Source organism: Gadus chalcogrammus, chromosome 7 (genome assembly GCF_026213295.1).
Source record: "Gadus chalcogrammus isolate NIFS_2021 chromosome 7, NIFS_Gcha_1.0, whole genome shotgun sequence".
Taxonomy (NCBI): Eukaryota; Metazoa; Chordata; class Actinopteri; order Gadiformes; family Gadidae; genus Gadus; species Gadus chalcogrammus.
In genome coordinates, this window is record NC_079418.1 from 25,704,733 (window position 1) to 25,730,810 (window position 26,078).

The window sequence follows — 26,078 nt, forward strand, 5'->3', positions numbered from 1 at the left end:
TCTATCAACTGTCTAACTTGGGCAGTGAAGTTTTGAAAGCCCACTGTGGTGGTGAATGATATAGAGATTGAGTTTTCTGCAGTAGGGTTGTCTGAACTATTAGGCTGCATGGCTGAAGTTCAGGTTTACCTCATAGTAAAAGCGTATGGGGTAATTCCCCTGCCTATGTGGTTTTACAACCAGGTAAAATATGATTTTGCAACACAGGCCTATAGCCTACATTAACCCAGGGGACCTGATCATGTGCTTAAGTGTCATCCACCAACCACACAGTTATGTGACTCAACCGGCGCAATTACACATCCTATTTACTGGAAATCAGGTAAGAATAATTGTCAAACTTCCTTAAATAATAAAATAACAAAATCTAACATCTTAACAATGATATGTCACAGTACTGGCATGTGTTTGTATATTTATCTTTGGTTTTTAAATGGGTATAATATATATTTAAAACACACGCACATGCACACGCACGATAACACACACACACACACACACACACACACGCACACGCACACGCACACGCACACACACACACAAACGTACGATTTTTTTTTTTATCATTGTTCTATCAACTGTCTAACTTGGGCAGTGAAGTTTTGAAAGCCCACTGTGGTGGTGAATGATAGAGATTGAGTTTTCTGCAGTTGGGTTGTCTGAACTATTAGGCTGCATGGCTGAAGTTCAGGTTTACCTCATAGTAAAAGCGTATGGGGTAGACTACCTTGTGTGTAGGGTGGCTATGGCATCTAGTGGCCTTATTTAATCTCAATAACTAATGGATCCCTTCTACCAAACCATTAACTTTGACCTTGCTTATGCGGGCTGTGCCATATGCTCGCAATCCAAAACGTTGACCTAAAATGTACTAATCTAGGCTATATGGCCATCAAACAATCCTACATTTTCCATGACATTCTCAACTATGAGAACATTAACCCAATGTGTCGTTTTATGATCCACTCCACACCAGAGCCACGCCCAGCCTCCTATTGACACTATATCCTCTGCTGGCTTACTTCCTCCCACTATAGCTCTCTCACCCCCAATGAGGTCCGCAAAACCAAATATCTCGTTACAAAAGCTCGTCCAAGTAGAAGTCGTTGACCAGCATATAGAAATGGATGGAGAGATAGAAAGCCAGAAGAGAAGGGGAAGGAGCAACGATGATTTAATAAGTAAGTCGAACTTTGAATTGTATTTATTGTCCGCAGCTTCTGAGCAATAGGCCTATAAATGGTCATGCTGTTTAATATGATACAATAATACATAATATCAAACTAATTGTTTATATGGGGCATGGGCTCATCCTGCCAAATTGTATATATCATATAATAGATTATTATAGCCGCAGGTGTACGAACCGCGCCAACAGGTGCGCAGCAGAAAGCGCCACTAGTCCGATATCGTCGTGGAGACGCGTCACGTGGGTTAGCCAAACACACGCCTGAGACGCTACTATTTGCCTTTGCCCTCTATATACTTATTGTTGAGTGTGTACTCAGACCGACTTACAAAAGTGAATTATGCCTACGTTTTACTATATTTTCTATGGTGGCCGAAATGTTGTGCCCAATATCAATGCCAATAACAGCTCCGCTTTGACCCTTGATCTGCCTCTGTTACTAGTTATAAATTATAAAAACATGTTTCTGCGCCTCTTGGGTGCGCTTATGCTATGCAGATTTGTCGTGCTTGCTGTTTTCTATAACTCACTCGCTCCTTCTACTTATATCACGCCTAACTTGCTTAAGTATTTAATACATGTCGCGGAAATATTATTCTTAACTATAATATACAATCAATTACAAATCATATAAACCTTGATTTTATAATTAAGTGTCCTCAAATGAAGTTATTCCTCATCAATATGTAAGTTATTTCTAATGTGAAATTATATTGAAATCATAATTTAAGACGTGCAGAACGGTTCAGTCACCAGGTGAGAGTGTGATGAGTCATTACAAGCCCTTTGGAAACCTGCCCTTCCCTGTGCCTTAGTGACGTAAAATTGTGAATTTCCACCTAGATGTATGATTTGTAGATAAGCAAAATTTGCTACGGTCCACTGGGTAAGCTATACTGCGAGCAAACTGGTTTCGACTTGGTAACAGAGCTCATGCAGGTGGCTGTCTTTTGGGTAAGCCCGTGAAGTTGACTGCTTGTAGGCAAATATGCAAACATTTGCTGAAACCCATATGATTGTTATCAGGCAAACTAATAAGGTGTCATTCAAACTAAAACGTTTTGTGGACAAAGGAGAGGACAAAGAAACAATCTGGTTGCTTTGAATGGATGTCATTTGCATGCACTTTGAGAAATAAAAATCAGACTGCAACCTCTGATGTACGCATCAACAGTGCGACCAACATGGATGTATAACATGTTAGTATTTTCCCTCAACTTATTTCCTCTAGTAGCCTTCACAGAGTAGCTTATACTTTCTCGATTAACTTAATCCTAGAGACATAGGGAACATACATGTGCCTCTTGAATAAATGTTTTCAATGCAAAACATTGTTTTGGGATTTCTATCGCTGCAGAGTAAACTGATGAAGTGACCCCAGACCCTGAACCCGATTTTCTTTTTCAACGCAACACTTTACATACGTCGTTAGGCTTATTTTGGGGGGGCTGAACATCTTCTGAACATCTTGGGGGGGGGGCTAAGCCCCCCCAAGATGTTCAAAAGCCCCCCCTACAATTCTTTTATTTATTTTTTTGTCAAGGAAAACATAATAACCCTATGAATTGAAATAAATACTAACACAATTAGAAGTTGTCTTTAATTTGGATTAAAATTGTTTCCGAGAGCGCATTGAGCCATTTTCTAACCTATTTTCCTTGAACTCACCCAAATATGTAGATGTAAATCATGCCAACTCTTACATTTGTTTAGCTTATTCATATAAAAAAAAAAAAAGGATTTTTAAAGAAAAGAGAGCGAGACAGAAAACAGGCCCTGATAGATGCGCTGCTGCTATTCTCTACTGTAATAAATGATGAATTAAAGAACCACTTTAAAGATGAGATGAAAAAAATTCAGCAACTGCTAGGGGCTAAGCCCCCCCAGCCTTTAAATCCTAGGGACGTCCCTGTCCTTCAACATCTCACACAATGGTTACATTTGTATTTGTGTGTGTCTGGATGTGATTAAGGGATTTAATTTAGTTATTGTCTATATAAATAATAACAAGCCAGGGCTAATATCCAATCTTATTCATCATTCATTTTTTGCCTCCCTTTAACTTACAGCTGTTTCAGCAAGAAGCGGCAATGAGTTGCAAAGCACAAAATAATGTGACTATTCCGGTTCCTGTGCACAGCTCATCAGGATAGGGCGCAATATTCTCAGTTTGCTGAAAATGTCCAACGACTTTGTAAATTTCCGGTTTATGATTACATTTTCGGGTGTAACTACTAGCGCTACAAGAATGTAAATGATATCAAACCAAGCATATTCCGATGGGTTCGGTTGCTTGTATAGATCACAACTACTTGTGTAGAAGTTGTGTAGTGTCATACATACTTGGCCTGTTCAGCCCTTTGAGACTGTAATGTTTATTAAGGGCTACACAAATGGTTGAATTGAATTGAAATGAGCACAAGTAACCGAATTCTCTCTCCCTCCCTCTCACATGTACATGCCTATCTCTCTCCGTCTAGCTGAACAGTCTGGGTCTTTGGGCTGTATCGGATCGTTTCTGGTGATCCTCTCTGGCCTGTTCACCATTCTCCTCTTCCCTGTGACCATCTGGTTTTGTTTCAGGGTGAGTCAGCATGGCCCAAAACAGACAAACATGGTGCTATATAACCCCTGCTTTCTCCTGCAATAAATGTTTGGTTCTTCTCTTCTCCTCTGCAGATCGTTCAGGAGTATGAACGCGCCGTCATTTTCCGGCTGGGCCGTATCATGGACCGAAAAGCCAAAGGGCCTGGTAGGAAAACCCATCTACACTGAGTCGTCTTCCCACACAGCCTCCATGGCCGCCATTAGGTCCTTTTTATGGTGACCTATGGTGACTCGATAAGAGACTAAATTAGATGAACCTCTATGGTCAAACGGAGGGGAATTTATTTGCTACTACCACACATTAGGGCAACAGATACACCATGCAACAAGCACGTTGAAACAGAACGGTAATGATCTGCAGAACAGCAGATCATTAGAAGCTTATCACGGACGCTACAAAAGACCTCCCCAACTAATTGGCTGTTTGGCCTAGGCTTCACTCCCCCATGATAAACCTAATTAAGTCTGATGTATAGATATACTGTATGCATGCGTCTGTAATATTGTTCCTTCCGCTTGGTGCACTTCAGGAATCTTCTTCATCCTGCCCTGCACTGATTCCATCATCAAAGTGGACCTGAGGACGGTCTCGTTCGACATCCCACCTCAGGAGGTCAGTTGAACTCCTTTAGAATGTCGCAGCATTACTGCCTCATCAAGGCAACCACACCTGTGTCTAAAGCCCACCACTGATCCGTGGCGCGCCCGCCGCTGCAGATCCTCACCAAGGACTCGGTGACCGTCAGCGTGGACGGGGTGGTGTACTTCCGCGTCAGCGACCCCATCTCCTCCGTGGCCAACGTGTCCAACGCAGACCTCTCCACCCGCCTGTTGGCCCAGACCACGCTCAGAAACGTGCTGGGAACCAAGAACCTGGCCGAGCTGCTGTCCGACCGCGAGGGCATCTCCCACAGCATGCAGGTGCTCATCCCCACCCCACACCATCAGTCAAACCAGTGGCCTAGTTCAGTGGTGGCCCTTTAGTTCCAGAGCCTAAGCAAAACCGTTTTATTACAACACATTTTCGAAATCAACGTCTCTGTAGGTATCCTTCCTGTTATGTAATCTCAGCTTGTTCCTGACAAAGGAAATCAGTGGTTACCCAATTCCCTTTTTTTTTTCTACCCTTTATGCGATGGACTAAAAGGGAAGAATAACATCTCATTTTGTGATCACGTGTGTGTCTCATTATCAAAGCAGGGAGATATTTAAGTTGTATAATTTCTTTTATGTTCTGATCTATTTTTCTGCACTGTGAGCTCATTTATAAATCGTAAGGGTTGGATCTCAAACCCAAGGTTAAGAATCATGGGTCTGCGTAGGGTTACATTCCACATCTCTTCCATTTCCAGAGTAGCCTAGACGAGGCCACAGACCCCTGGGGCATCAAGGTGGAGCGGGTGGAGATTAAGGACGTCAAGCTCCCCCATCAGCTGCAGAGAGCGATGGCAGCAGAAGCCGAAGCCACGCGCGAAGCCAGGGCAAAGGTCAGCTCCTCAAACACGCAACAATTAATAAATGAATGAAGAGCATGAGGGTATTAATGTAGCCAATATTTTAGGATTGATTTACCAACATTTGAATGCAAATAAATCCATTAATTATTAAATGAAGGGGAAATCCCGAGGGTAAAGTCATCTTAAAATGTATTCCTGATTATTCTTCCATCTTTCTTTCCAAGTTCTTCTGTCTGGGAAAAACAACGTTATAAATTCAAGTGATTCATTCTTACCACAGTGGTCATTGTCCCTTGGCAGGTCACATCCCATGTCCTTCCTGATCCCTCTCTTTTGCTATCTCTCTCATTCTGCTGTTGCCTCAGGCTTTTATATGCACCACTTTGTCTTGATTGGTTACAGGGCTCAGCTGGTGATGGTCAATTATTCCCAGCTCTTGCCCATTGTCAATGTGTGCTAGGCTTGCCTTGTTTCCTTCTAGTGGGGTAACCACCCTTTGACATAGTTAATACGCAAGTTACCATAAGACATTCAAAAAGTGAGCACATTTTCATGAGCAACCTCATACTATATATATATATATATATATATATTATGAATATGATGATAAATACCTTCACCAACCCGTGCTTCTATAGGTGATTGCGGCCGAGGGTGAGATGAACGCGTCCCGCGCGCTGAAGGAGGCGGCGCTGGTTATCGGAGAGGCGCCGGCGGCTCTGCAGCTGCGCTACCTGCAGACCCTCAACACCATCGCTGCGGAGAAGAACTCCACCATCATCTTCCCCCTGCCCATGGACCTTATCAGCCACTTCATCAAGAAGTGAGCCGTCCAGCTGCCATCCGCACAGTCCAACCTCTCATCTCTCGTTTAGTCCAGTTGTATAGGATTGTACAATGTACTACACTATAGTGCAGTATAGAGTCACTGTGAATGGCTTTTTTTTTGGTCGGTGTGCATCAGGCTTTGTAGGCCACACCTACCTTACTCAGACCACGCCAAACACAAACGCATTTTAAATTAACCGTCGCTTACCTGTTACGAACATTCACTTAACCCTTTTCTACATAGCATCTAATCAGCCATCTTTAATGTAAACCTTTTTTAATGTTGATGCTGTGAACTCATTTAAAGTGGCTGACAAGATGGGAATTAGAATGTCAGGAAGGGTTATCAAAATATTTATACTGTCGTCATGGTAACATGTTTGGATGACCCTCTGTCTCACCAACATGGTTTAATATTTTATCAATCAGTGCAATATTGGCTCATCGGCAGGGGTGGACTGGCCATCTGGCATACCGGGCATCGTCCCGGTGGGCCGTTGACCCAATGTGGGCCCGGTCCGGTCCGCTATGTTTTGTTTTTTTCTCTCTCTCTAAATTTCCTCCAATTAGGCTGGCCAATTGGCTACAGAGGGCTAGCAGTGTGTTGCCAGCATCGACACATATTATTGGTCTATGTTTGTCATTGTCAATCAATCATGGGCTGACAGGCTCAGAGAGCCCTGACAGTGCTGTCAATCACAACACAAACCAGGGTGGGCGGGACCTCATGGCATGGGCCGGAATCGTGAGAGTCCGTGACTCCCACGAGTAAGTAATTCATGTCTTAGACTTTTTCTCGCAGCTACAGATAAAAAAATGTTATTCTCTATTTATGGTTTCACAATGACTTAGTCACAGTTTAAACAAATGTGTTTCAGCTCTAAAGCTGCTACTGTCTGTAATATGTTTCTATTTAGATTATTTGTCAGGATATTTTGTTATTATTGTCCGAGTCTGGTTTTAACTAATGCTGGGCTTACACAAAAATATTTTCCCATTCACAGACTAAAAACTGCAAGAGAGAAATTAGCGTTGGATCAAGTGTGATATTTAACAAGCGTTTTGTAGCTATGTAGATATGGGGGATGGAGATGCAGCGACCACAGGATATCCGTTAACTTCCTGTTCAGGTTTCACACCTTTCTTGTCAACAGCACAAGAGACACAAATAGCAATTTGCACTGCTATTTGCAGTGCAAATAGCAGGATGTATGTACTTGATTAAATCGTTTTAATAAAGTACATACAGGGTTCTTCCCGTTCGTCTCGTCCCACCCCTAGTGCTGATAATGTAGTGGGCTGGTCTGGACAGAAAATGCCAGGGCTGAATTTTTGTCCCAGTCCACCCCTGCTCATCGGGGTATCAGAGCGAGCAAAACAAATGTCAGATGTATGGAAAATATCAAGTTATTTGTTTGCATTTTATCATTATACACATTATTGCCTTTCAGTTCTTTACTGTTCTTCAGAAAAATTGCTGCTCTCTATTTTAATAAAATATTTTAAGTGTAATACACATATGATTTAATAAAGTTACACATCAAACGTTATGAATCTCATCCATCCCTTGGTGACGTTGAACCCTATTGTTTCATTAATGACACACATTTAGGGACCAGCCCTCCATGGGCCCCCAAGTATGTACTGTACAATATTCAACAGCAGGGTTTTATGTGTGACCAATTTGACAAAATGCTGTCGCCCATGTAGCTCAACAGAGCACAACAAAAAAGGGAAATCGCACATGAAATGAAGTTGAACGTAATTAATTGTATTAAAAACATAATCACAAATCAATGAAACAATATAAATGGAGGTGTGTAAGTGAAGAGGCGGTAGTGGGTGATGTTTGGTTGGGTTCAACCACAGTCACCCCAGCATGAGTCACTGCATTTTCTGAAACGTTCCAAAGGAAGTGGGCGCAACGTGCACCAATTTAAGTCCCAGCATAGGACCTGGTTTACAAAACAGCTCAGGTGGAATCAGGTCAACAGTAGTCAGCTTTACCATTGATTCACTTGAAGCCTTGATCCAATAGGTCATAGATGCCATTAATGGGCAGGTGGTTTAGACATCTTGCTCAGGAATGCCTCCAGATAGACTGCTGACGTTAGGATTGGAACCCACAACCTTTGGCTGGTAGTCCCAGCACCATGAGCACTGGGCTGCCATAGCTTCCACTTACTTTACACCAGCAGCACTTTAGTGCATACATTTCTGGCATCGTACCAACTGGTTGACATGAGTATTTCAGAGTGTGGTGTCATCTAGCCAGTGTGGATCTCTGCTGATATAAACAATAACAGGAAGTGTGGTAGGATGTTGGGTACGAATACCCGAGTGCGGACAGAGTCCCAGTGGAGAAGCTATACCGCCCCAGTGATGGTCGCCTCGACGACGCCTGTTCCAAAGTCCACTTCCTCGGCCGTCAGACTGTATCTGTCCTCTTCCCTGTTCTGTGGGAGGCCTTTTAGAACGCTGCAAAACAAATGATGTGTCGGTCCTGTACCACAAACTATGTAACATTATATTATTTTTTTCATCCATTCAAACTTTGAAGTGCAGGATTACTCTGCAACCAATTTGTTTACCTATTTATGATGTAGCTTTAATCCAAAGCAGTTTTTCAGAGATTTTATATGAGATACAGGTAGGGTGAGGCCTGTTGTTCAAGCATGCCAGCTACATATTAGAATCACAAATCAGACTTTAGATTGATCTAATGTCAGAGTGGGACGTTTCACTCTTTTACGTATTGTTGCGTTTTTTCTGAAGAAAGTAGTCCAATCCTTGGTTGCTTTTAACTTCACTTTTTATTTGTTAAAGTAGGCTTATTTCGGTATGGTATCTATGAAGCAAAAGGGAGGGAATTGTATCTAACGGGTATTGAAAATAATATCGTGCACTACTTCGAGTCCCGGGCCTATGAGATTCATAACGTTTGATGTGTAACTTTATATATACCTCTCAATCTGAATTCCCGCTGTGATCGTTAAGTGGGCGTGGCCTATGTGAATTGGGCGTGGCCGGTGTGACGTAATGGCTCCGCCATCCTCACCTGTCTAAAGGTGCTGCCATCTGTGGCTGGAGTAGTTATTGCAGCTTATGTGTTCGATCCTGCTTCCTAGTGGCTATGTGGGGGCAGCTTGTGTGCTTAAAATACGTAACCGTATTCATATTTTTTCATATTTGTGTACTTGCGCACAATGACTCATAACACGATCGCTGATCGATTGAAATGTCGTCCAATCAAAAACAACGAGTTGACTCACCCAATCAGTAGGGCCGGGATAACTGTGAGGAGGGAGGCGAGGAGGAAGCTGAATCCGGAGAACCAGGTCACTGTGGCTGCGTAGGTGCTGTTGAACACCACAAGTGCCACGCACGCACTCAACATCTCAAGGAACACCACACACGCAAACACGGCACCTTTGGAAATGAGACACCCACACAGACACATTTGGTCCTGTTTTTGTTTGAGTCAAGTGTGTGTGTGTGTGTGTGTGGGGGGGGGGAGAGAGAGAGAGAGAGAGGAAGTCTGATGCTGTGGTAACCCTTGTGTCAGCCACTAATCTGCTGCCTCAACCCAGTCTCACAGCATTTCATCTATTCATTCGGGCAATTTTTACGTGCCAAAAGCACACATTTCTAACAATATGACAGCTTTTGGCCATCCATTTCTACTTTCACCTTTGATTCTGAGAAATTGGGACAATTCACGGATATATTTAATGCAGGTGCGCTGCTCTGTAGGCAAACCGCGACAGAAAAAAAAGGTAGCTGCTTCATCTCTTCTTTTTAGAATGAGTTTTAAATGTGTGCTTTTGGCACGACAAAATTGAAACTACGTGTCCCAGATCACGAATGAATAGTTTAAATGACGTGACGTGACAGTGTCACGTATTTCCGTGAGACTTGGTTGGATGCCTATGGATGCATTGGACTGGAGAAAGCTGTTAGTATGATTAGGTTCGGTACCTTGTTCAGAGCCCGGGACTAAGTTTGACATCATGGAGCGCAGGACAGCACTCGGCATGTCAGACAGGATTAAGGGAAGCCTGACTGTGGGGAGGGGGGGGGGGCAAAAATACAACTGAGCTGATGTGAGGCTTCCATACAAGTCTGTTAACACCCTTGGATACATATATATTTATTACTTACGAGCACACACACACACACCCCCACACCCACACCCACACACACACACACACACACACGCACGCTTACCCAGCAACATAAGCAGCGTGGTGTGTGCGAAGGCGGCCATGAGCAGACCCCCGGCGAGGGACAGCAGTCCTAGGAGGACCACGTTGGCGTCGTCGAGGCAACGGGAAAAGAAGGACACACCCGCGTAGCTGCCCAGATGGATGATCATGCCCAGTAGGGAACTACAGCCAATCAGGAGCTCGCTCCAACACAGGGGCTGGTTTAGCTGGTAGAGGATAATGATGGACATCCCCCCGTCCCTACACATCTGAGAGACGGACGGACGGACAGACGGACACAAGGAAAGATGGACGGAGTCACCAACAGGGAGAAAAATATGGACAGACGGGCTCATCGACATCAGAGAAAACTATGTGGGTGAAACTAAAATAGCAAACCGCCACATGAGTGTGTTGGAGAAGAAGGTGCAGCAGGTGACCGGGCGCACCTTAAACAGAGCAAAGACTGCCAGTGTGAGTCCCAGCGCGGTGTTTCTCCTGCGGCTCCCCGTTACAAACATCATGTACACGCTCTGCAGCTGGCCCAGCAGCTTCTGCCTCGACAGGCCCAAGCAACCACGCAACGAGGGGCAGGAGGAGGAGGAGGAGGAGGAAGAGGAAGAGGAGGAGGAGGATGGCGATGGCAAGGGTATAACTGAGGCCAGGGAGTCTCCCAGGACCAGGACCACGTAGGCCAGGGGGAGGAGGTACAGCAGGAAGACGATGAGGAAGGGCCATCTGAACCCGATGGCGTAGATGAGGATCCCTGTGCAGGCGGGCGCCAGGCCGGCGATCAGGCCCCAGCTCAGGTCCACGCTGGCCATGGACAGGGTCCGGCGGCGGGAGAGACCCTGCCGCACCTCTGTCTCCGGGGAGCCTCCAGGGCGCGGGGGGCTCTGCATCGCACCTCCGACGCTCCCCCCGGCCCCCGGCCCCGGCCCGGCACGCGCCTCCTCTCTGCAGCGGTCGGCCACGTAGGCGAAGCAGCCCCCCAGCAGCGCCGACGGGCCCCCGAATAGCCCCGCCACGAAGCCGGCCCCCAGCAGGAAGTGCAGGTCCAGGGAGAAGCAGCTGATGAGGAAGCAGCAGACGCTGAAGAGCAGGTTTCCCAGCAGAGGGGGCACAATGGCCGCCTTCCGGCCCAGAGAGTCGCTGCAGGAGACCAGGAGGGGGCAGGAGAACATGCTGGGCACCAGGAAGCTCAGCTCTGCGTACAGGATGAAGACAGACGCCTGCTTCTGCACCTCCTGGGGCAGCAGGGGAGCGAGGAAAAGAGGAGAAGGAGGAGGATAACTGGATACATCTGGACATTTTGTTTGTTATTACAATTAGACATCTCGCAAGAAAACAGCCAGTAAATATGACTATAGTAAAGATAGCTAGATATTTTTCACCCTTACTATTAGGGTAAGACAATTTTAATAGCCAAGGTAAAGTGTAAAAATACAATATACTGAAACATGCTAATGAATAAAAATGTTAATTCTACCGTCCAGCTTTATATAGTAGTTTAAGAAATTATATTCATCACAGAGAACCATATCCTTATTATAGATAGCCCTACACAATATAACTCAAATATGATTATCAAGGATGCCATTTCTTACCATGATTGTGAAGGTCAGATTTGAAGAACTGTTGACACATTGTGCGCTCTGAGATGAGGAGTAGGGGGCGCTAGAGAGCTGCTCCCACAGTCTGGCGTACACGTACTGTTGCAGCAGCGGTATGGTCATGAATAACCCGAAGCCGTAGAACGCCACCACGGGTTGGATCAGGTAGGAGCCGCCCATAGCTTACCTTGAGAAGCGATGTACGTTGTTAACGTGGCTCAATAACGCAGCATTACAGAGCGAAATCTCGAAAATCCGCGCTGGCAAAATGTAGGTAGGCTAATTGTTATATTCCTTCAGCCGGATTGCACCTCTTCTCACGCTTATTGTGGTTCTTGAGTGTTGCGTGGTAATGGTAATGATCACCTGTGCAGGTCTCCGGAGGCACTCTGCAACAGGTAAACGAATGACCGCATCGCATCGCAGAGCCAGAGGGATGGGCTTGATTAAAGGCGCCAGGTAAACCCAGCCTATACCTCCTCCCCTTCTCTGAGCATATCGTATTACCTCCACCTTGTATTCTTTTGTCTTGATGATTGTATTGTGTTGAATTGGTGCCTTATTTGCACACTAATCATTTGATAGACCCACAGCTAGGCCTATACAGAGAAAGGGGGAAGATAAAGTCTCTATAGTATTATTGTTATATGCCTCTTCATTTACTGAACAGTAACCACTAAGAACATAAGATGTTTAATTTTTCAATTTAGTTTTTAAAACCTCATTGACAGCCTTTTTATTTATGCCTTTAGAAAATCAATGGTCAACTATTAATAAGCTCAAACAAAAAGGTTTATGTGTTATTACCACTCAGATTCAATGAAGACTAAATTATTTTACTTATGATAGCACGTTTTATATTAAGTGCTTAACGCAGGATAACATTTAGTAAGGACACATTCAGGGCCAAGTTAAAACATGAGCAGGAGAGAATTTTATTCATTCTTAATACTGTATTGTTTCTAAAAAGTGCAAATAAAGGCATCGACATACCTACAAGTCATATTTAGGGAGAGAGGGGAAATGAGAGAGAGAGGGAAAGAGAGGGAGGGACAGAGAGGGAGGGGAGGAGAGAAAAGGAAAGGAAGTGACAGAGATACTGAGTCTGTATCTCTCCATCTCTGTAGATGGAGATGGAGAGAGAGCGAGCACAGCAAAAGTACAAAAGATGAACATGCTTCTTCAACTACATCATCGGTTCTCTATAACTCACATAGCAAATGTAATTAGCCTACACACAAGTTTACAATCAGAAGTTCAACCCACAGTTATTTCTCAGTAAACTCACCAGCCCACCCCCTTCTGCCCGACCAGACAACATGGTGGATTACAGATCTTTTAAACGCCAGCCAAGCGAGTCAACGGCACAATATAATATACAAATCAAAATCAACATTCCACCATCTGTTCATTAAACATACCAGCCATGCCAGGAGGGAACTCAACCAAACGCTACATGTTGGAAGCAGACTCGGCTACATATATGGAGTATCAACGCAGTTACTGGATTCTAAAGGACATGAAACGCTGTCATACATTTTCTCGGACATTGGTTTGATGGTCAGGTGACAGATGTCCACAGGACAAATCAACGGTGGCGGTTCGTGGTTCAGACGGCATCGAAGTCTGCGTGATAGTTACACACTTGGTCTATATTGAGATGTATCTTTCGTTTTCTTTATCGTGTTATGATTATTATTTTATGTATTATCATTTTTATCATGGAGCACAAGTGGTTCTCCAGAAGTGATCTTCTTGGAGCAGGAACTATAGGTTCTATGGTAACCATGTTTATTGACTCAATACATCCACAACAAAGTGGGATTCTGAACATCGCAAATCACAGTCTGCACCATGTCGTATTACTATTATTATATGTCATCAAATACATTCTTGTAAGTGTCACTGCACAGAGCCCAGACACAATTAAAACATGTGTGTACTTGACATTCTTTCGTCCGATAGTATTTCAAATGATGCCAGTAAAAAATTAAATATAATAATTAGGACATTGGCTTGATCAACTCGCGACTTAAAGAGCAAGTGATCCTCATTCCTTAATGTTTGTGTGTTTGCGTGCACGCATTCAGGCCTAGATGAATTGTGTATGTCTTTACACTTGTATATGTCTATGTGTGTGTGTGTGTGTGTGTGTGTGTGTGTGTGTGTGTGTGTGTGTGTGTGTGTGTGTGTGTGTGTGTGTGTGTGTGTGTGTGTGTGTGTGTGTGTGTGTGTGTGTGTGTGTGTGGTCTTGGGTCTAGCTTTAGAGCCAGTTTGTGTAAAGTTGGAAGCACACTGGTCAATAAGCCTTACGTCACACTAACCTTACAGACAACATAATACACAATTATACAAAGCATCAGCTTTTCTGTGTTGTTCCGAGGAGTCCAGATAAAAAGACAAAACGGAATACTGGACAGCGCTTTGCTTTGGACAGAATTAGCGGTCAAAGCTGGGATAATCATCTACCGTCGCTAATGTGCCAATATAGACTTAAAATCTGTTTCCAGGCTAACGAATTGTACTGTCTCGTTCATCCAGTATTCTGTATTTACACTATACGTATACATTGTAAAATTTGTTAAATTAAGTTCTATATGAATAAGCAAAATTTAGAAAAGAATTCCCTGAACAGAATTGTTGCTCATTTCAGAATTGAGAGTCCTAATATTGAGTAGCAAAACTTTAAAAGATACTATTTAAGGAAAGATCAAACAAAAGTCCATTCAGTAAACAAAGGGAAGCATGTAGAAAAAGTGCTTCTTTGCATTTGTTGCTCATTCGTTTATATTGAGGTTGATAAAGGTTTGAAAAATGTATTTAGTCGTTATTAAAGTGGCCATGGTGACCTAGACAGCTAATGAAGAACTTTTATCCTTAAACATAAAAACGATCCAAGGACAAAAAAGTATCCAACATTGCTGGAAATTAACGCATTTCCCCTAGCTTAATGGACAACTCTTCTCTCATGTCCAACATCATAGCCCTATACAATGTGATTTATATCAACCTGTACCCCCCCCCCCCCCTCCTCCCACCAACTCTATAGCTTAATACGCTTGATATCGAGACAAATCACAGACACTTTTACAACACAACACGTTCCAGTACATGCTTAAGTCCCAAATAAACGTATAACAATAATAAACAGTATAAATACTACATTATAAAACAAACATCAACGTTGGATAAACGGCAGCTGGAACAGACTGAGTCTTCCAGAGGCTGTGTTGAGCTACACATCAACCACTACACCTTCCTTGTTGAGGTAAAATACAAAATGGCGGACAGAAGTTTGCGCAGGTTGCCCTGAGGGGTTGACAGTGGAAAATGATGCTGTAGGAAGACCTGGCGGGTTTAAAACATAGTTAAACACCAGAGATATGCCCATTGGTTGGGGTGACTGGGCCGCCTGTCGTGGTTATATTTGATAAAGGTACAAATACTTTAAAGTAACACAGTTAGTATAAACTGGCTTAGAAAGTTTAAATGCGCCTAAAGTAGGCTTCCAAGACACACCGCTCTGATTAGTAAAGTTGTACTTTTTGTTGTAAAGTTGTAAATAGTAAACATTGTGTGTGCACTAAAAATGAATCCTATTCTGCTGGTGACAGAGCAGAGACTGCGTGTAAGGCGCTTAGTTAGGGAGTCCTCCAGGAGACTAAAAACATTCCGTCTCTTAGTGGAACTGCGATAAATTCCGAAACCGTTTCCTATTTTAATTCTCTGGATGAGAAAGAATCGACCCTGTTATGTGATCCTGTTCGATCGAGAAGAAGTACCACAGATCACGGTTCTGTTTTGTTTCAGCGTAGGGGTCAACATGCCCATGCAAGCTAGCTCTCACTACAACCCTCTACATATTTACAGTCCCGTCTGTCCGCTTGGCGCCTAGAAGGGGGCAACAGGGTGGCTGTCAGAACCGTTGGGACCTGGTCGCGGTTCAGGCCATTCTGTCCAAAGACGACCTCACTCCGTTCCCGTGATGTCACACCTGCTCTCTCGTCTTGCTCCAGTTACATCACTGATCACTGATATTAAATACATCTCCATCAATCAATTGATTGATCGATTGAGTACAATATATGTATATGGTCAAGAGATAATGGGGGAAGGACAGGGGAGGAAGACAAGATAACAAGGGAGCTTTGGGGGAGGCGGGGGGAGAGAGAGATAGTTAAGTATAGGGGAAGCTTATCTCTGTAGGGTGTTCAGAACAGCTGTTGGAGAACAGTGATTGGCTGAAGCTCTGTGAGTGGGCGTGGCCGGACCCGGGGAGTAATTCTGATTGGCTGCGGCCCTGTGAGTGGGCGTGGCCGGACCGGGGGAGTAATTGAGATTCCCCACGGCCCTGGTGTGAGTGGGCGTGGCCGGGCCCGGCGAGTAATTCTGATTGGCCGCGCGATGGGAGGGCGAGGCGTAGTACTGCGCGGGGTGCGCGGACTGCGGGCAGCCGTGACAGTGAGTGGGGGAGTCGCAGGAGGAGAGGAAGGGGGAGGAGACGAGGAAGGGGGAGGAGGGGGCGGGGGAGGTGGAGAAGGAGCGGTGGAGGGGGGAGGAGCCGGGCGACGCCAGCGGGCTGGTCTGCAGGCGCCACAGCAGCTCGTCGTTGTTGCGGCTCAGGCGCTTCTTCTCCGTGCTCTCCTTCTCCACCGTCTCGTGCAGGTTGGCGTTCTCCTCCGACAGCTGCCTGCGGACCCCCCAGCCCCACACCCGTCCGGTCACACCAGGAGCCATTTTACACCCTATTGAGGTTCTATTCCCAGCACGGGGGATGATTCTGTAATATTGAGTTGACTGCTTTAATGTAGGATTCACTAAAAGTGTTAGGGGGGCTGATATGAATGCTTTGATGTAATCTACTGTGTTATTCTACTGTGCTGATGAGTGCCTGGACAGAGAGAGGTTCTACTGTGTTGTTCTACTGTGCTGATGAGTACCTAGACAGAGAGAGGTTCTACTGTGTTGTTATACTGTGCTGATGAGTCCCTAGACAGAGAGAGGTTCTACTGTGTTGTTCTACTGTGCTGATGAGTCCCTAGACAGAGAGAGGTTCTACTGTGTTGTTCTACTGTGCTGATGAGTACCTAGACAGAGAGAGGTTCTACTGTGGTCTACTGTGTTCTACTGTGCTGATGAGTGCCTGGACAGAGAGAGGTTCTACTGTGGTCTACTGTGTTCTACTGTGCTGATGAGTACCTGGACAGAAAGAGGTTCTACTGTGGTCTACTGTGTTCTACTGTGCTGATGAGTGCCTGGACAGAGAGAGGTTCTACTGTGTTGTTCTACTGTGCTGATGAGTACCTAGACAGAGAGAGGTTCTACTGTGTTGTTCTACTGTGCTGATGAGTACCTAGACAGAGAGAGGTTCTACTGTGTTGTTCTACTGTGCTGATGAGTACCTAGACAGAGAGAGGTTCTACTGTGGTCTACTGTGTTCTACTGTGCTGATGAGTGCCTGGACAGAGAGAGGTTCTACTGTGGTCTACTGTGTTCTACTGTGCTGATGAGTGCCTGGACAGAGAGAGGTTCTACTGTGTTGTTCTACTGTGCTGATGAGTACCTAGACAGAGAGAGGTTCTATTGTGGTCTAGTGTGTTCTACTGTGCTGATGAGTGCCTGGACAGAGAGAGGTTCTATTGTGGTCTAGTGTGTTCTACTGTGCTGATGAGTGCCTGGACAGAGAGAGGTTCTACTGTGTTGTTCTACTTTGTTGATGAGTACGTGGACAGAGTGGGGTTCTACTCTGTTGTTCTACTGTGTGTTTGTACTGTGTTGATGAGTACCTGGACAGAGAGAGGTTGTTGTCGATGCGGGCCTTCAGGTCCTCGTTCTGCTGCTGCAGCACCTGCACCTTGTCCTCCAGGAACACGTTCTTCTGGGCCTGAAGCACCACCAACACAACAAGAGCTGTCAGCCACCACAACTCAAGCTCCGGCTCACCGCTGACGTTTAACTCAGGAGCACAGAATAGGCTGGATCAGAATAGGACAACATGGTATAAACACAGTTTGGTTGGAGACTTTTGGATCCAAGGGCTGGGGCTCATTAACCCCTGGGCGAGGCTCATGCTTTTAAGACAGACCCATGGGGCGGGGCTAGTATTTTTAAGACACACCCTCATTTTGTAGCAACACTTGAGTCACTAGTTTTCGGTCAAGGACATTTGTATTTTAAGTATTTAATGAGGAGAAACAATACTTAAGCTGGAGCTTGACTGGATGAAGAAGGTAAGCCGTGGTGAACGTACCACCTTCTCCAGGTCAGAGATCTTCTGCTCCTGCTGGTGGATCTGCTGGTTCTTCATCTCCACCACCTCCTTCAGGCTCCGCAGGTCTTCCTCGATATGTTGATAAGGAGCCAAGGCCTCCTAACACACACACAGGCAAACACACACACACGCACACGCGCACGCACACGCACACACACGCACACACACACACATCAACCTCATATGTTTACTATTTTGTGCAAAGAAAACTAAAATCATATTTCAGACAATAAGGCCAGAGTGCTTTTCTAACCTAATGACCTCTGAATCATAGCGCCAGGTGGACAAGATCAGACATCCAGTATGTATACAATCGGGTCATACTACAGATGATGTCAATGATAAGCAAACTTGAGGCGCCATCCACATATCTTCTGCTGGGCAGAGGATTGTGGGCAGAATAGCTGGCTTGCATACTGCGAAACACATCTAGTACAACATCATGGTATTTTTGGCATAATGCATTTTCCATACTATCTATTGTGACATACTAAATATTTTTATGCCATACTAAACAGTGTGGTAGTATGGGTACTGGAACTCTTGATTCTAAACCAAGAACCGGGATGGCTGCTATGTGTATAAGGCCCATAGGAGTGCACCACAGCTTCTCACCACAATCTGCTCATCAGTGCTCCTTCTAAGGGCCTCCTCAAAGCGCTGGGCCTTCTCCCTCAGACTCTGACTCTGGAAGGTCAGGGTGTCCACCTGGTCCTGTACACACACACACACACACACACGCACACACACACACACACAATACCACGCGCACAACCACACACACAAACACACGTTACCACACGTACACACATACACACGTTACCACACACACACACACACACACACACACACACACACACACACACACACACACACACACACACACACACACACACACACACACACACACACACACACACACACACACACACACACACACACACACTCATATGGGATTCATATTTTGTCTACAATGTTAAAGAAAGCATGACACAAATAAGATATTTCATGAAGCCATACCTGGAGAGACAGTCTGAGTATTTCAAAGTCTTGTTCTAACATCATCTTCTGCTGCTCGTGGGCTTTTCTCAGATCTACAGAAATATCGAGACAGATCACAGCCTTACTGCTTTGTAGAATGTCACTGTAACACATTTACTCTTATGACACTAAAACATGTACTACTGCGTACAATGTATATGTATATGCAACATATGTGCTCTAATGAATTATGTGTGAGTGTGTGAGTTTACAATATGTATTCTCCAATGTAATTCGAGTGTATTTGTGTGTATATAACGTATACTCTGATGGTCTGTGTGTCTGCATACCTTTTATTGTGTGGGCGTGCTCCTCGTGAAGCGTTGCCATGGTGACATTATGCATGTCACGCAGTTCCAGGGTGGCTGCCTGGTGATTAACGGTCATTTCCTCCATCTTGAGGGCAAACACACACACACACACACACACACACACACACACACACACACACACACACACACACACACACACACACACACACACACACACACACACACACACACACACACACACACACATCATGGCCTTTCAATCAGTTGGTTAAAATCCGAAGGTATTTTACAATATTTATACATAATGATAATAATCGCTACATAACAACAATTAAAATAATATATGTTCTATATATAAAATATATTATATATTACTATTTATTAATTTACTTTTTAGTTACTTTGATCCAAAGTAGTGAATCATTATGATAATTGTACGTCATTTACCAATGTCAGGGACAGCCACATCTTATTGGAGGCTATCAGTTAAACACACTGCGGTCAGCCTCCGGGCCCTGTCCACTTGGAGTCAAACAAACAGCCCCACTACCAGTCCAGCCTGGTCAGTCCTATACCCACGATACACCCCCCCCCCCCCCCCCTGAACCATGGGTGCACCTGCTCCTGCTGCTGAGCGCGGAGCTCCTGCACCACGGACCGCTGCTCCTCCTTCAGGGTCTCCGTCTCCGCCGCGTGGCACCTCCTCAGGCCCAGCTCCACCGCCGCCAGCTCCTGCTCCTGCTGCCTCTGCACCTCCTGCAGCTCCCGCTCGAAGGCCACCTCCAACGCAGTCTTCTCGCACTGCAGCCGCTGCCAGCGCGCCCAGTTGCATGCTGGGTAGAGGAGATGTTTTTTTGTTTTTTTCGGGGTGGAGACGATACAGATCCGTCTTTATACTTTGAAGGTACACCGTCACTCTCGGCTATAATCTAATACGAGAGACTACTGCTTCAGCCAGGGGGTGAAGGATGATTGCCGTCTGCAACATCAATACTGTTTCTGCAGATATTTATTTTTTAAAGTTTGACCATTGCATGATTGATTTGCATTCTCTACTGGTCCAAATAGCACCAAGGTCAGCAGAGAGCATTTCTCTCTTATATCACAAAATAGCAGAGTATGACGGTTACCCTTTAACTTTGACATTTATTCATATTTATCTATTTCTATACAAACATATATGCATGCAGTAGGCAGTACAGTTTTGGCCCAGTTGCATGCTGGTTAGGGAGAGGCAGAGTGAGCTTTGAATGCAACCAAGAGGAGATCTCCTGTATGTCTTACTGTAGGGTCACACCTAAACATACAGGTGTGCCTGGGGTTGCTCTGCCCGTTGGCTGCTGGCTGCCAGTCACCAATCAGTCAAGCAACGCTGCAGACGTCATGTTCGGTTGTACCCGATATCAAAGGTGTTGTAGAGCTCTCGGCAGCCCAGAAAGCATGACTAAATACACTATTTTCCTCATTCCTCTATTTGTTTTTCAGTAAGCAAATAATGTTTCAAAAGAATTGACCTCCGGCTATTGTAGACATAGAAACATATTCTAACTCTGGCACAATTCCTTGCATGTTTCCTCATAAAATGAATTTGATCCGGTTCTCCGCTACACAATGCACCAGAACAGGTTTGTGTTACCTTCCCGGTAGATGACAAACAGGTTGAACAGGTTGAACATAGCTCTGGGATACCAGGGACAAGAACAGATTCTTTCTCCCCATGTTGGCTAGAAACTGGCACTGAAGCAAATACAATCCAGCTCTGCGAATGGTTGCTGCTGCAGCGCCAACGCTGCTAATTTGCATTGAGTTACAATTACTGCAACTGCCCTCATCTGTCTGGGCGTGGTTATCGCGCAGCTCACTGCTGCCACAGTGACCACTGCTTCTTTCGGCCAGCTCTCATTGAAAATGAGTGGCAGCCAGACGCTTTCCCTGCTCATGAATCTTTTGGTATGACCGCATAGTTACGTGTTACCAAAAACATAATTGTGATGTAATGTATTACATATATATATATATATATATATATATATATATATATATATATATATATATATATATATATATATATATATATATATATATTTATATATATATATATATTTATATATATATATATATATATATATATATATATATATATATATATATATATATATATATATATATATATAATGTGAACTGTATTTCAACACATAAAAGTATTGGATATATATATAAAAACGAAATGTCCTCTCTGATATAGATCATAAACCGCATATGTCATGGCTCATGAAGTGTGCTGTAGCATTAAATCAGTCATTGGAATACAGTTGTCTGTAGCTGCTATGACTGAAACTAATAAGTTTTATGAAGACATCGCTCTCTCGTGAGTTGGTTCTTCTTACCAAGTTCCTCTTTGATCCTCTGCACCTCCAAACAGAGTTCCTTTTCTTTCTCCTCTGCGTGGTCCGTCTGTAACACAAAACATGTACAACCTCAGGAGGAGATCATAGGGTGCTTCACTTTGCTTGTACGGGAGCTAATGTATTGATCCAGTCTATGGTTCATGTTCATTCATTTCACACAATTTCCAATGCTCGCCTCCTCTGGAAATCTCTGTGATGATCACTGGATGTACCTTACTCTTGCCAGCAGGGGGAGCCATACACTATATAAACAGGTCATCCTTTGCTCTTTGCTTTTGAGCACTGGTTAGGAAACCAAGCGCTCTGGTCGCCTGACCGTGGCAACTCTCCACCGCCAACGCAAGCATTGATCACATGTCACTTTGATCCCTTCACTGGGGAACCGGGTTATAATAACAAAAGCAAACATTATGCTAGCCTTGTATCGGAATGCTTATTAAGTTCAACTGTGTATTCTCTCTGGGTCAAAGTATTGATTTTGGACCCGGGGATAACATCAGATATATTCAAGCCTGCCGTTGAAAGGTCATGTTCGGCAGCCAGTGGGAATATGTTAGACCTGCCTGTGGTGTGAACGCAGGGAGCCATGGGTACGATGTGAGGGGGAGGGATGTGAGGGTGAACAATGTGATGGTGAGAAATGTGATGGTGAGTGAGGTGAGATTGGAGGTTTACAGATGTGAGGGTGAGAGAGGTTAAGGGTGAGAGAGGTGAGGGTGAGCAATGTGAGGGTGAGAGATGTGAGGGTGAGAGAGGTGAGGGTGAGAAATGTAAGGGCAAGAGATATGAGGGTGAGAGAGGTGAGGGTGAGAGAGGTGAGGGTGAGAGAGGTGAGGGTTAGGAATGAGAGGGTTAGCAATGAGAGGGTGTGAGAGGTGAGGGTCAGAGAGGTGAGAGTGAGAGAGGTAAGGGTTAGGAATGAGAGGGTTAGCAATGAGAGGGTGTGAGAGGTGAGGGTCAGAGAGGTGAGAGTGAGAGAGGTAAGGGTTAGGAATGAGAGGGTTAGCAATGAGAGGGTGTGAGAGGTGAGGGTCAGAGAGGTGAAGGTGGGCAGTGAGAGGGTGAGAGCATACCTTCAGGCAGTAGTGCTGTGTGGTGACGATGAAGGCCTGCAGCCCCAGGGTGGTCTTCTTCAACTCCTCCCTCAGAGCCGACAGCTGCCTCTCCTGCTGCTCATAGCGGCCCTGCAGCCTCTGGACCTGACAGCACAGGGCAGTGGAGATACACTGTTAAAGTACAGTGTAACATAATGCAGTAGAGTACAGTGGAGATACACTGTTAAAGTACAGTGTAACATAATGCAGTAGAGTACAGTGGAGACACACTGTTAAAGTACAGTGTAACATAATGCAGTAGAGTACAGTGGAGACACACTGTTAAAGTACAGTATAACCTAATGCAGTAGAGTACAGTAGAATATACAATATAATATTACAGAATAACATCATACACCTGAGTATCGTAGAGTTAATAATATTATATTCAAGTACAGTAGAGCATTATACAGTAGAGAACACTAGAGTACTACAGTATTATAGCAGAGTACAATAGAAAATAATGTTTGGATAAAAGTTAGGAAATAGATCAATTAAGGAGGTATTATCAAATCAGGATGAAAGGTCAAGGTAAGACTTAGAAAGCCATTATTGACCAATCAGAGCCCATTGCTAGTCCGGGACCTTTGGGGGTCATGGAGAGGGTATCCTGCCCCGCTCACCTCCTCCCTCTGCTCCTTCTTCTCCCTCTCCTCCACCTCCTTCTCCCTCTGCCTTCGCTGCGCCTCCTCCTTCTCTCGCTGCAGGTTCTCCTGCTGCTCCTGCTGGGGTCTGAAGGGGGCGACGCGGCGAGGGGAGCCGGGGGGCACCGACCCCCTGATGGCGGCCGCTGGGCGCTGGCGGGCCTGGACTGGAGAGCACAGAACCAGGGGGGGAGGGGGGGAGGGGGTTGGTCATCATTGCATTTTGGAAGTCTCATTTGCCAAGACAATATCTATTGCATTTCTGAAGACTACTGTGTATCTGCTGTCTATCTTCTTTTGATCTGCTGTACCACTACGGTATCTCCACTGTATCTCTGCTGTATCTCTGCTGTATCTCTGCTGTGTCTCTGCTGTATCTCTGCTGTATATCTACTGTATGTTGCTGTATCTCAACTGTATATCTGAATATGGAACAGAGCTTCCTCCCGATGCTGTTAACTGATGAGCTTCCCTTGCAGAGGATTGGAGAGGTGACCTTTCCTAGCGCTGGAGAACACATGGACCTGACGGATGAGAGCTACCCAGAGAGGGTGAGCTCTGGGGGGGGGGGTGGGGGTTATGAGGCGGGGGGTAACTCCCAGGTGACTCCGCCTGGTGATGGACTACCACGCCTCCTGGTCGCCCAGCACTGAACTGAACTTTATATTGGAGGCTGTTAGGTGTACGTACTACTGCAAAGATGATTTATAGGATTAATGACTGGGTGCAAAGTTACTTAAACCGTATTATTATCACTTCATTAGTATTACTTATCAAACCCTACTTGAACGGAGGTGTGTATAATGAAAATAATAATAAAGATAATAATGATAAATATAGCTGAAAACACTAATAACCGATTTCAAGCAGGCAGCTTCGCACAATTTTATCAAATAAAATAAATTAGGAAATGGTGAATTCAGTGAGACAACTGCTAGAGGTCACGTGAAGAGCCAAAGTCACAACTGGAACATTCCGCCAGCTTTCTCGATGTGTGAGCTGGTTCCTCCTATTAAGCTAAAGCTCCTCTACTGCTGGAAGTAGTCAACGATTGACGCTGATTATGTTTCAAGCAATCTCTTCGATCAGACTAGTGGAATTAGCTTCAGTGTAGTAGACCAGCCGATGACAGCAAGCTGCCCCAGAGTTAGCCAAGTTCCAACGGCGTTCAAGGACAGTGTGTCCGTCCACTGCTGGAAGTAGTAGACCATTGCTTAGTAGTATCCCGTAGACAGGCTGTTTCCTCAGACTATATTAGGTACCGGGTAGGATTCAACCCATTGACCTTCTGTCTTGCAGGCATGCGTTCTACTCTCAGAGCAATTGACGGACATGTGGGATATAATAACATGTTTAGAAGTGTGTCTTCTCCACGATTGGTTGTTTTTTCACTCACAGTTTTGATTTTAACAGCAAAATTGGGGTTCATGTAGGGTGAAGTTGATTCAGTAATACCATTTGACATAAAAAAAAAAGAGACCAAAATAATATATTTTTTTGACAAACAATATTAAGTACCTAGTGGGATGGAACCATGAACCTTCTTCCTTAAGGTGAGAGCCCTACTAACTGAAATATTAAAAAACATGTACACAGGAGATGAGATTGCTTGTTTTCATAATGAGCCATTTTGGAACCTGACAAACAAAAAATGTGCTGGTATAATCATACATATATATTTTTTTGTAATAAAAAGGAATGAAGTGAAAACCAATTTAGGTTCAACCTGAATGATATAGCCCAAACTACTGGTCACACACGCAAGCAGGCACGCACACACCCACACCCAGCCACAACCACACACACCCACAAATACACAAGCCCATGCGTTGCCTCTATGGGCCACCTTCAACTCATAAATGGTGCTCACTGAAGCGTACCAACGTTGAGTGGTTTCCATGACAACATGAGGCTGAGGGGCGGGGCGGGGAGAGCCAGGTAATGAGGGTTTTGGCTGCAGAGATTGGATGGTTGGAGGGTGGGTTGGGGGAGGGCTGGGTAACATAATACAAGAGGGCATAGGAGGCAAAAGCTGCAGGTACGATGGTGAGGAGGAGGTGGATGGAGGGATCGAGAGATGGAGAGATGGAGGGCCTTTGGACCAGAGGGTTGAAGAAAAAGAGATTCACTGAAGGTGAACCTCTTAGATTGGTTTGGTTTGTAATCAGAATCCATGAGGTGAATGGGCATGTAATGACACACACACAGGCTAATGACGCACACAGACACATGTGCAAAGGTGCAGAAACTCACACACCTACATACACACACCCTGTGTATGTGTGTGTGTGTGTGTGTGTGTGTGTGTGTGTGTGTGTGTGTGTGTGTGTGTGTGTGTGTGTGTGTGTGTGTGTGTGTGTGTGTGTGTGTGTGTGTGTGTGTGTGTGTGTGTGGAGTGGGGGGTATGGGTTAAATTGAGGGAAAAAGGAGTAAAGGGAGGGGTGAAAGA

At 44.8% G+C, this 26,078-nt stretch overlaps 4 protein-coding genes and 1 long non-coding RNA gene across 6 annotated transcripts in view; 3 read left to right on the plus strand and 2 right to left on the minus strand.

Moving 5' to 3' along the window:
- The window catches only part of LOC130385249 (glutamate receptor 4), a 1,260,456-nt gene that overhangs the window by 550,371 nt on the left and 684,007 nt on the right, over window positions 1-26,078 (plus strand). The window lies entirely within an intron of this gene.
- Window positions 307-10,045, plus strand: stoml3b (stomatin (EPB72)-like 3b). The gene is made up of 8 exons (XM_056593750.1): window positions 307-322; window positions 1,038-1,181; window positions 3,670-3,773; window positions 3,869-3,941; window positions 4,327-4,409; window positions 4,514-4,717; window positions 5,149-5,283; window positions 5,892-10,045. The coding sequence occupies exons 2-8, from the start codon at window positions 1,052-1,054 to the stop codon at window positions 6,078-6,080; spliced, it is 918 nt and encodes a 305-aa protein (XP_056449725.1). The 5' UTR covers window positions 307-322; window positions 1,038-1,051; the 3' UTR covers window positions 6,081-10,045.
- On the minus strand, window positions 6,115-12,312 carry LOC130385305 (solute carrier family 46 member 3). Its single transcript, XM_056593768.1, has 7 exons — window positions 11,894-12,312; window positions 11,231-11,533; window positions 10,736-11,137; window positions 10,309-10,555; window positions 10,060-10,143; window positions 9,354-9,510; window positions 6,115-8,559 (listed from the first exon to the last, which is right to left on the minus strand). The coding sequence occupies exons 1-7, from the start codon at window positions 12,077-12,079 to the stop codon at window positions 8,448-8,450; spliced, it is 1,491 nt and encodes a 496-aa protein (XP_056449743.1). The 5' UTR covers window positions 12,080-12,312; the 3' UTR covers window positions 6,115-8,447.
- Window positions 11,953-13,978, plus strand: LOC130385312 (uncharacterized). Its single transcript, XR_008895991.1, has 3 exons — window positions 11,953-12,173; window positions 12,274-12,358; window positions 13,027-13,978. It is a non-coding gene; the product is annotated as an uncharacterized LOC130385312 (long non-coding RNA).
- Window positions 16,094-26,078, minus strand: part of mtus2a (microtubule associated tumor suppressor candidate 2a) — a 30,642-nt gene continuing 20,657 nt past the window's right edge. The window contains exons 6-15 of the mRNA XM_056593914.1: window positions 23,609-23,796; window positions 22,965-23,090; window positions 21,871-21,937; window positions 20,102-20,316; window positions 19,502-19,607; window positions 19,191-19,264; window positions 18,786-18,884; window positions 18,150-18,269; window positions 17,686-17,783; window positions 16,094-16,589 (exon numbers count right to left, since the gene is read on the minus strand). Of these exons, the coding sequence (XP_056449889.1) occupies window positions 16,094-16,589; window positions 17,686-17,783; window positions 18,150-18,269; window positions 18,786-18,884; window positions 19,191-19,264; window positions 19,502-19,607; window positions 20,102-20,316; window positions 21,871-21,937; window positions 22,965-23,090; window positions 23,609-23,796 (1,589 nt within the window). The remainder of the gene's footprint in view (window positions 16,590-17,685; window positions 17,784-18,149; window positions 18,270-18,785; window positions 18,885-19,190; window positions 19,265-19,501; window positions 19,608-20,101; window positions 20,317-21,870; window positions 21,938-22,964; window positions 23,091-23,608; window positions 23,797-26,078) is intronic.

Excerpts from the sequence above, each read along its gene's own strand:
- stoml3b (XM_056593750.1), top strand. The coding sequence starts at position 1,052 with ATGAGGTCCGCAAAACCAAATATCTCGTTACAAAAGCTCGTCCAAGTA. Across the intron at positions 4,718-5,148 it reads GCATCTCCCACAGCATGCAG|AGTAGCCTAGACGAGGCCAC; the intron begins GTGCTCATCCCC and ends TTCCATTTCCAG. Across the intron at positions 5,284-5,891 it reads CGCGCGAAGCCAGGGCAAAG|GTGATTGCGGCCGAGGGTGA; the intron begins GTCAGCTCCTCA and ends GTGCTTCTATAG.
- LOC130385305 (XM_056593768.1), bottom strand. The coding sequence starts at position 12,079 with ATGGGCGGCTCCTACCTGATCCAACCCGTGGTGGCGTTCTACGGCTTC. Across the intron at positions 11,534-11,893 it reads ATCTGACCTTCACAATCATG|GAGGTGCAGAAGCAGGCGTC; the intron begins GTAAGAAATGGC and ends CTGCTGCCCCAG. Across the intron at positions 10,556-10,735 it reads CAGTCTTTGCTCTGTTTAAG|ATGTGTAGGGACGGGGGGAT; the intron begins GTGCGCCCGGTC and ends TCCGTCTCTCAG.